The sequence below is a fragment of the Salvia miltiorrhiza genome, chromosome 8 (genome assembly GCF_028751815.1).
Source record: "Salvia miltiorrhiza cultivar Shanhuang (shh) chromosome 8, IMPLAD_Smil_shh, whole genome shotgun sequence".
Taxonomy (NCBI): Eukaryota; Viridiplantae; Streptophyta; class Magnoliopsida; order Lamiales; family Lamiaceae; genus Salvia; species Salvia miltiorrhiza.
In genome coordinates, this window is record NC_080394.1 from 22,383,061 (window position 1) to 22,392,967 (window position 9,907).

Consider the following 9,907-nt stretch of genomic DNA (forward strand, 5'->3'; position numbering starts at 1 on the left):
AAATTTTAGTACGTTTTTGTATGAATATTATATTATTATTATTATTATTATTATTATTATTATTATTATTATTATTATTATTATTATTATTATTATTATTATTATTATTATTATTATTATTATTATCTAGAGTAGATTGATAAAAAAAAATAGAAAGAAAAAATTATTTTTAAAAATAGTAAGATGATTTTTGGTAGGAAAACTAACTTACTATTTTTGAAAGTGATTGAGCTTTTATATATGTATATAGATATTGTCAAATCATTCAATCTTTCTAGGTACATTGACAATCTCAAATACGTTTTCAACAACTTTAAATTTAAGAAGCTCATTTTAGAACAGTAAGTCAAGAACTGACATTATCAGCATAATTTTATATTTCGATTTGAACTTTGAAGTTTTAATATAATATAAATTTGACAATAAGTTATATTGCCTAATATTTTTTTTAGTATATATAAAGTCTATAATTAATGAAATATATTTAAAATTTTGGGCCCACAAAATTATCATCAAATTAATTTGAAATTCATTTTAAATTGAACTTTGAATTTTTGACAATAAATTATGTTATCTAATATTTTTTAGTATACATAAAGCCTATATATTAAAAAATTGGGCCCTAAATTTTTTGGGGCCCTGGGCCGTCGCCCTTTGATGGCATAAGATTTGCCATAATGAGCGGATAAATCTGTTGTCGCGCACAATGGTAGAGTATGATTAAAATCAAGGAGTGTTTAGATTCCGTAGCTGGTGAACCACATCGCATGAACCACTTATCTTGAAATCAGAACGGAGGAGATTTGTTTGGGAGGGAATGGGGTTGTTGGCCTTGCGGTTCATAGGTGTACGCTTGCCAGTAATGCTGTAACGCACACGGATACGGTGACATTTGGCCTTTGTTGTGCAGCTACCACCCACTTTTATTAGTAGCATAGCTTCCTTATCCCTCGCATCTTCACACCAAAAATTTTGTGGGACACCATCCACAAATTCTTCCAATGTTTGGAATTCTTCGTGTCTGATTGCTATTTCAGCAGTCTGGTCTCCTTGGATAATTCCACAAGCAGGATTCACCTATTTCAAATTCCAAACCATGTTAATGCTATCTAACTCAAGAACATAGTTAAGTATTCCATCCCAACCAATTAGTTACGGAGTAACAAGTCTTTGCCTGTTTGCATGTCATATCCCACTAATACAAACCAAGGAGTATATATTTCATGCTTGAGAAAGAGGAATCAAATAACAGGAGTATTACCTGAAGCCACCTGGGGAAGCCAAAAGAACCTCTTGGGCGATGATCAGATGCGTGTCCGTCTTTGTCAATTGTAGATAGCCCTTCACAACTTATTTCATAAATAGCTTTGTCTTTTCTGCATTTATTTGTGATGCGCAAGATGGACGTATCCTGGTTCTGAAGGATTATGTTATTGGTGCTGACAATTGCTTCTGGAACTTTGGCTTGTTCTTCAAGCAGATGCTTTACTTTCTCATTTGATCTGATGATCTCTCCAAACTCTTGCCTTCTTACCGTCTCATCAACTCGAGCTACCTCCACATTAAAAATGCAACGGACAGGCTTGTGATCACTGTCGGTTACATCCATGCAAGCTTCATAGCTGTCAAAGATGTGTAGCCTTATCAAAAGCAGCACGAAAGAACAATCCTAACATACTGAAAATGCATATAAGGCTAGGAAGGAGGGTGGTTATGGGTGGAGAAAAAAAAAGATGTAAAAAGAAATAAAACTGATGGACTCTAATGAAGAAAAAGGAGATACATACTCACAGCCATTGCTAGGGAGATGATGATTTAAGTCAAGGTTATTTAGTTTTAGTCCCTAGAAAACTCAAAACTCTTGCAAAATGACATAGTTTGCTAACTGAAGATAATATACTTATGTTCTTTGTGAATGGGCAGGCAAAGATGATTAAAACAAATTGCGTCTCATCTAACAATTTTCTCAAACTCCCAGAAGGAGGGGAGGAAAGTGGTACGTTACCTACTTTGCATGTCTTTGCTAGAAATAGCATATTTTAATCACAAGGTAAGACAGTCACTATTCAAGAAGACAGGAAACAATATGGTTTATGCATGAAAATAAAGAGAAGCACATTGTTCCTATCATGAGGGGAAGTTCTTCAAACAATGTGAACACAGTTGATTAAAGAGGAAGAACTTATTAGTTAAAGACGGACCAAGTAGTAGGTCCAGTTTTAGTACGATAACATTGAATTTTGAAGACTCCGCAGGCCTGAGAAAACTTGTGATAAACTTTATGTATAGCACATAGAGCATTGAAAGGAAGCTTTTAAGTAACTTACTGCAACACAGATGCAACTACCGGGCAGTCTAAGCTGCAGGTAGACACTGAAGCTGAACGGCTATCACGAAACAAAATTCTGTCACACCAGGCAGGAATCCGTTTCTTCTCTCCAGAGTCATACCCTGAGCAATATAACCAATTCCAATATGATTTTGAAACTCAAAATGTCCCATGGAACATTAAAGGTTAAGATAGGATTTTTTTTTTTTAAATACCTGCCAAACCAGGTTGGTGTTTTTCAAATTTGTATGTTGGAGGAAACCTGATAACAGCTTCCCGCATTCCTTGGAAGACATTGCCTGCTTTCATTTCTGCTCGCAACTGATCTCTTTCTCTAAGCCAATCAAAGCATCTTTGCGAAACAAAATCTCTTGCTTCGTCATAGGATATGCCATCCAGCCGATAGTTGAAGTCTCCCAGAAACACAACCATGTCTGCTTCAGAAAGCTCAGGAACAACTTCCACCGGATTAACACTCACAGCCTGTACAAGCATGAAAATACATTATTCTGAGGCACTGAAAGCTAGGAAAAGAGGCTTACTTGTACAAGTAACAGCTCCAACAGAAAAATCAAGAAGCAAAGTAGCAGCAATATCAGCAAAGTGTTTACGTACATTTGTAGTGCGAAGCACTTGAACTGCAGATGAGACACCCACTGCAATACAAAGGACCAATGGCAAGCTCGAACCATAAAGAAGTGATAATAATAACATTGAGCAGGCAAGCAAGCAACATAAGACTAAATGCAGCACCATACCAGAAGCAGCATTTAAAATACTGGATGGCCTACTGAAAAACATTGTTCGATAGACATGATCGAAATCAGCATTTCGACGGTTAACAGCCTCTAAGTGCGCAGCAAAATGACAATTCACAAAGCACATCACCCGACCATACACTCTCATCCTCAGCCCAACAGCTCCCTGCAAAGTGTACCTTAAGTTATAACATCAAAGTAAAACTAAATCTCAGCATTTTCCATAAAAAATTAGCAGGTCCTGCACACATTTGCATGCCAATCCACAAAGATCTCGATATTCTAACAGAAGCATTTACGAAGACACCATTTGAAGGTATACAGACTAAATTCCAATATCACTATCAGGTAAAGAAAACCTAGAAAAAATTCAGAAACAAGAACAGTCATGGAAAATATTTTGAAGGGAAAGGATTATCCACCAACAAAATCAACAAAATGCCAATGACAGAATTCTTAGAAATTTTTGCTCTACATCTGATGATTAAAATAAAATTTCATTACTCATTTAGTTTTGAGCAATCTTATTCTGCTTATTATGCCTGTGAAAGTACAACAAAAAAATAAATATATAAAAAAAAAGAAAAAAGAAGCAATCAATTTATAATCAAGACACAAAAGTAACAGAATGGGCAAAGGAATAACACCTTATTTCCAATTGCTCGGCCCAAACCACAAGGAACTGCAGCAACATCAACATCTCCGACATGGCCTTGAATGTGGTTCCTAGCCCTGCAAAAATCAGATAGCAATGGTTTTAGACTTTTCAAGATACAAGATATTGATTAACTGCTACCTAATTGGCAGGTTTGTAATTGTAATTATTCTTTTTCCCTCTATACGCAAGATTTAGCCTCTGTATTATTGGTTTAGTACGGAAAGTTATATTTAAAAGGGTTAATTACATGTAAATACACTAACTTTGGTCAAAATCCATTTTTGACGCGTACTTAGAAAAGTTCAATAAAATACACAAACTTTATTAGTTGAATTTTGACTCCGATGAGCCACATAGATGCCACGTAGATGCTACATAGACGCCAAGTAGATGTCATGTCAGTTCCGGTGAGCCACGTAGGCGCCATGTCATTTTTTAACTCGGGGAAAAATAAAATCGGAGTCAAAATTGAACAACAAATAAAGTTCGTATATTTTATTGAACTTTTCTAAGTACGCGTCAAAAATGGATTTTGGCCAAACTTGGTGTATTTACATGCAATTATCCCTATTTAAAACAATTTGTTCATACTTTTATGGCATCAGAGTGTCAGATTTGCCATGCAATGAGGTACGGTTTGGACTCTGATGGTGGGTATTGTTTGGACCCAAGCCCATTCGTGTAGAGTGCATCGCTTGAAGGTAGGTGTTAGAATGTAGTCTTTGTCCCATATCACAATTGTACTGGGATGATAAGATGTTAACATGTGACTTGGGCTCTCCCTTTCGAGATCACCTCTACCCCCAAGGCCCTTTTCGACAATGTTAATGGAGCTTCTTTTTCCTTTTCTTTGTGTGTGTGTGTGTGTGTTGGGGGGGGGGGGGGGGGGGGTTATTACTTCAGTAAAAAAAAATTTACAGTTCCAAAAATGAGACTTCATACTGGAGATTGAATACTTTATAATGTATTTGAATGGAGAAGGGAATCTGGTGTCACTAGACTACTACCCCCCCCCCCCCAAGCGGGTCTTAAAAAAAATTAAAATAGATAAATGAACAGATTATGCACCCTACAGGCACATAAATATAGGAAAATACTAACCACACAGAGATAAGCAAACCAGCCAACTGCCTTGAGCCAACACGTGAAAAGGTGGATCCCTCATCCAATGTTTTTCCAATCATATCTAGCCACCATTGCCCTGCAGAACTACCCTCAAGACCCATCTGCAAGCAATGCTGAGGGTGAACAATTAATTTCTTGAGTAAACTAACAGAAAGGTCCTGTCTGAAAATGATAAGAAAAAGCACAGAAGTAGTTAATTCTAGCACTTCAGACAAATCTTAACTCTATCAATTTCAATTGGTTGGGGAAGGGAGAGGAAATGCTTTTTAAGAAATTTGATAAGTTTCAAGAATGAAAATGGAAGTCATTCATTATACCCATAATATAAATAATGTTTCGCCCTGCCTCACAAATTTGTTCCAGATTAGCTAGAGGCTAAATCTACAAATTGCAGTTTGAGCAGTACTCAACAATGTGAATGATTAGTTTGTGCATTAGGCATTACAAGTATCAAGAATGTAAGGATTTGTTTGCTTCATGAAATTTGAGTAAGTGGCATCATAATAGGGTGAGATTTCAGCTGATAAAATGGTTAAGAATGGTCAATACTGAAATACTTGCCCTCCTCATCTATTATATAAATCCTCAAAGAAAATTGTGACAATGTACAGCACGTCGTGATTGAGTTATTTCCCCATCTAACAATCTGGATTAGAATAAACTTTTATATAGAGGATCAGAGAAAGTCCACAGACTAGTAATCAGGCATAAAAAAAATCCTGCTAAGCAAAATATTTCAAAGATAATAGCAAGTAGTAAACTTTATCGAGGATGCCCCTACCTTCATGCATAAAATGTTTAGGACAAAAGGATGGGTTCTCATCCATTACAGGGTCTATTGGGTAGGATCCCAACAGTCTAAGGCAAAACTAACAAGACTGGATCTGTACTTTAATTTTTTGAGGCAACTTGAAGTCTTTTAATTCAATCATTTTGCGCAATCTTCATAGTTCATACATTCAACATATGCACCTTTGCTCATGCCCATGGATTATAACAAACTATTACACACAAAAATAGCAGGAAAGAGAAAATGAAATAAAATAAAAACAACTAAGAATTAAGAAATAATAGCTGAAGAACCAAGAAAGATTATACCGTTTCTCTAGCAGCAGACATGGCGAGAAAACCAGCACCCATTTCCACCTCCTGTAACCCAACGACAACAATGTCAACATCTGCAGCTGATGAGCCAAGCCATGATATTAGGGAATCAGGGGCTGCTCTTCCTTGTGCAACATTCCATGTCCCAGCCATAATCTTCACATTCTCCAGACTTGTGTATAGAAATTCCTTTCCAGACAACTCAGTACGAAAAATACTGTCAAGTGGTCCAGGAGAACTGATGCTCCATCCACGAATACCACCATGATTAGCCAAGGTAAACATATAACCAGCCCCAAAAGCTAAATCTATCACAGGGCTTTGATGAGCCATCCATTGTCCAAGCAACTTACCACTGAGGTCTAGAACCTGCAAAATGCCACTTATATAACCTACCCATATTCGAGCCCCAACTGTACAGAGACTTTGGACAGCAAAAGCGTGGTGCTGAAGATCTTGCAAGCGGTTGCCATCCCCATCCCATTGGACAAGTAACCCACTTGCACATCCAATCCAAATCATTCCATCAACTGTTGCAACCAATGCTTCTATACGCCTATTGTCATCTCCAAAACCTCCTTTTGCTGCAGCTCGACGAACAGCATCTGCTGCTCCTAATATAGCATTCCGTGAACGTTGAAAGAAATTAAAAGAATTCTGTATCTTTTCTTTTGAACCAGATACAAACTTCATTCTCATCTCATCCTCCATCAAAGAATCATTTGACATGTTCTCAATCTGACCGTCAATGTTAAATACTTTCAAAAATTCTTTGGTTCGAGCATCCCTGTGTGAAAAATAAAAGTCAAACTCAAACAAGAAGAGGCAAGGGTAACAAGCAAAGTACTAGAAAGTAGAAATTGGCCTTCAAATCCTTCTGAGCTCCCTCCAACCCCATAAATATAAGAATATATATATATATACATATATAACTCAATGAAGAAGCTGTTTGTAATGCACGAATAGCGTATTCAGTTAATATGGTAAAATTTTCATCCCCTCCAGGATTCAAAACCAGGTTTGAACGGCTATTCATGCATTACAAGCAACTTATTCGTAGATTGATACTGGTTTATTCATTATTTTCCTTTTACACGATAAATTTGAATATATTAATATCAGCCATAGGATTTGAATATCTGACGACCGACGTTCCAAATTTGGCCATTATCATCGGATCATTTATCTCTCTCTCTCTCTCTATATATATATATATAATGGGAAATGTTCAAGTGAGAATTTTTATTTAAAATGGTAATAGAGAACCATTTTCGGCCTTTCGATAATGAAGATCTACGGTGGATGCACCATCTTGATAGAGGAATGCACCACATGGATTTGAATCCTAGATGGAGCGAAATTTTTGTTTTCGTCCATTTTTTTTTTCGAGAGCAGTTAATTTCACGACGAATGCAGTAACTTTACACGTCAATGCAGTGTTCTTAGTTTTCAGTTCTTTGTTTGAATTGACATTTGACGGATGTTTCTTTGTGCAAAATAAAAGGTTTACACCACTTGGGGTATCTGAGAAATCCAACAGTTATTTGATTCAACAATATTTATTTCATCTAAATGTGATAAGACTCCAGAAATATGTGATTAGCACATATCCCGACATAAGAACAATTGCACCATGCAAACCAAGTTATGGGAAACAAGAAGACAGCTTATTATGAAAGAATGATTCTGATGATCACTTACCACAAAGCAAATGACTGATAACTGGCAGTCCAAACCTTTGCCCCGACAAGATCCGATAACATATACTTGATATCTGAAGAAAATATGTTGTCATAGGCACCATTCTGTGTGACTTGGCTCCTTAAGTCAATATATGATCTCTCTACCAGCAAGGAAGCCATGTGTTTTTCTCCAACTGTAAGGGAAAGAGACTTCTCAAGAGCTTCCCAAGGCCAGATCTTCACTGCACCACCCTCAGAACCAGACCATATATCCCCTGCAGCCAACGAATAAGCCCACAGTTATAAGCAATTATAATAATTTTAGAACCTCCAATAAAATTGCCAAAATAAATGAATCAACCAAAGCTTTAGGATAAAATAGCTTCTTGTGAATTCAGAAACATACTCAAGAAATGAAGTGGTTCAACGTGCTTAGAAAGGAAGATCCAACAAACAAATTACTTGTGCATGAAGATGGATCACGAGAGGGCATGATGGAGTGCCCATTTAGATGGGTTCGAGTCCACTGTGGCACAATCTTTAAATTTAATTGTTAACTGACAAAAGAAAAGCCAATGTTGGGGTATCTAGAACCTTCAAAGACCGCTTTCTCTCTTACATTGAGATTTTATTTAGGCACCAGTCTATAAGTCCCAGTGACATAGCAAGAGGCATCTACAAGATTGTTGTTCTATTAGTAGAATGCTGGACCTAACCGAAGATACTCCAAATACACGGCCAACACTACCAAATTCCATTAGTTCAGAGTCCATTAAATTTATTTTGATTTATGTATTCTATATGAAGCCCTAACAATATTCACGTGCCCTCAATTTTTGCAAGCTTGAGATTGATCCCCCGTGTAATTACTAAAAATAAGCCAAGCAACAACGACATTTACATTAACCAGTTAAGTAGAACTCATTGTTTCTCTTATTCCAAACACAATACAATCGTTCTAATATTCCACAACACATGAACTGAGATCAATCAAACAAACAAGAATGTAAGACATATAACAATATTACCATAAGAGCTCACAACCATGGATAGCACCGGCCCTCGATACGCCTGCCACGAAAACACCTCCTGAAATCCATTCCTATTCACACCAGTCCCTCTTCCACTCGCACTCGAAAAATCCATCATCTTCCAACACATAATCCTTCCATCCTTATGCCCACTCCACACAACTCTATTCCCTCCATCTCCCACCAAACATAGAGCAGATGCAGTTACCGGTGCCGACTCCCAATACCTCACCGTACCCTCCTCTTCCCCCTCCTTTCCCCCACTATAAATGTCATTCTTCAAATCCCATACCCTGATCCCACTCTCCGACCCGGCCCACATCTGCGGCCCATCGCCATCATCCACCGTGACAATCCTCCTGAGAAACCGCCCCACCTGAGTCTCCCTCAACGGGTGCGGCCTCACCTCGATGCTCGGCGGCCGGTTCGGATGAACCGGCGCCCGAACGGGCGGCCTGAAAATCCCGACCCCGCCGCCGGAAGCGGTGTGCTCCGGCAGCGGCTGGTCAGGAGACGACGAAGTGGAGAGCTTCCGGTCCAGAAACTGGAGCATGTAATCCAATCGCCGCTGGTAATTCGAAGAGCTACTGACCTCATCCTCATCTTCCTCCTCCGACGACGAGTTGTAGAAACGGTCGAAGACTCTGGGCGCCTTCTGGTAATTCAATGCCGCCTCGTCGATTCCCACCTTCCCGGAGGCGACTTCTCCGGCGCCGGCGCCGGTGCCGGTGGAGTACTCGTCGTCGGAATCGGAGCGGACGGCGAAATTCTCCGAGTAAGTGCGGAAATTGGTGCGGCGGGTCAAAGCGTCGTCGTTTTGGTCGTCCATGACGGAGATTTAGGGGTTTCGCCGGAGAATTTGGAGATTCTGTTTCGAGATTTTAGAGAAAGAGAGACGAGTGAAGCGGAGAATTCGATTTATTGTTAATTTCTGTTTTTGCATCACGATATAATAATATAAAATTATAATTATTGTGGTTTTGTCATTTGTGAGTTGCTGCGACGCCGTTTTGAGGCTTTTAAGTTTTAATGGCCCGCCAAACTGAAAGGATAGCAACTACCATGCGCCGGCCATGTGTAGAATGTCAACTATACACCAAACAACCAATTAATTAATGTAATGATAACGGGTTGGAGCTCAACTAACTTAATTTTTTTATCCGTCTCAAAAAATAAAGAACTTCATTTTTTTATGAAAATATTATTCGTATAAAAATTAC

At 38.2% G+C, this 9,907-nt stretch overlaps 1 protein-coding gene across 2 annotated transcripts; it reads right to left on the bottom strand.

Annotated features, from left to right (window-relative positions):
• Positions 1-500: 500 nt before the first annotated feature.
• LOC131001885 (type II inositol polyphosphate 5-phosphatase 15-like) lies at positions 501-9,653 on the bottom strand. 2 transcript variants are annotated; one of them, XM_057928517.1, is made up of 11 exons: positions 8,685-9,653; positions 7,676-7,931; positions 5,969-6,761; positions 4,847-4,971; positions 3,735-3,819; positions 3,088-3,253; positions 2,945-2,985; positions 2,545-2,812; positions 2,328-2,451; positions 1,262-1,622; positions 501-1,077 (listed from the first exon to the last, which is right to left on the bottom strand). In XM_057928517.1, exons 1-11 carry the CDS (start codon positions 9,514-9,516, stop codon positions 727-729), a joined length of 3,402 nt encoding a protein of 1,133 aa, XP_057784500.1. In that variant the 5' UTR covers positions 9,517-9,653; the 3' UTR covers positions 501-726. The 2 variants fall into 2 exon arrangements, with proteins under 2 accessions (XP_057784500.1, XP_057784499.1); XM_057928516.1 differs by having other exon boundaries at positions 2,945-3,253.
• Positions 9,654-9,907: the final 254 nt, after the last annotated feature.

Bases quoted from the DNA above. Each gene is read 5' to 3' on its own strand.
- LOC131001885 (XM_057928516.1), bottom strand. From the start codon at position 9,516: ATGGACGACCAAAACGACGACGCTTTGACCCGCCGCACCAATTTCCGC. The intron at 2,813-2,944 runs GTACGTAAACAC...ATGCTTGTACAG, and splicing joins AAGTGCTTCGCACTACAAAT to GCTGTGAGTGTTAATCCGGT. The intron at 1,623-2,327 runs GTAAGTTACTTA...CATCTTTGACAG, and splicing joins GTAGTTGCATCTGTGTTGCA to CTATGAAGCTTGCATGGATG.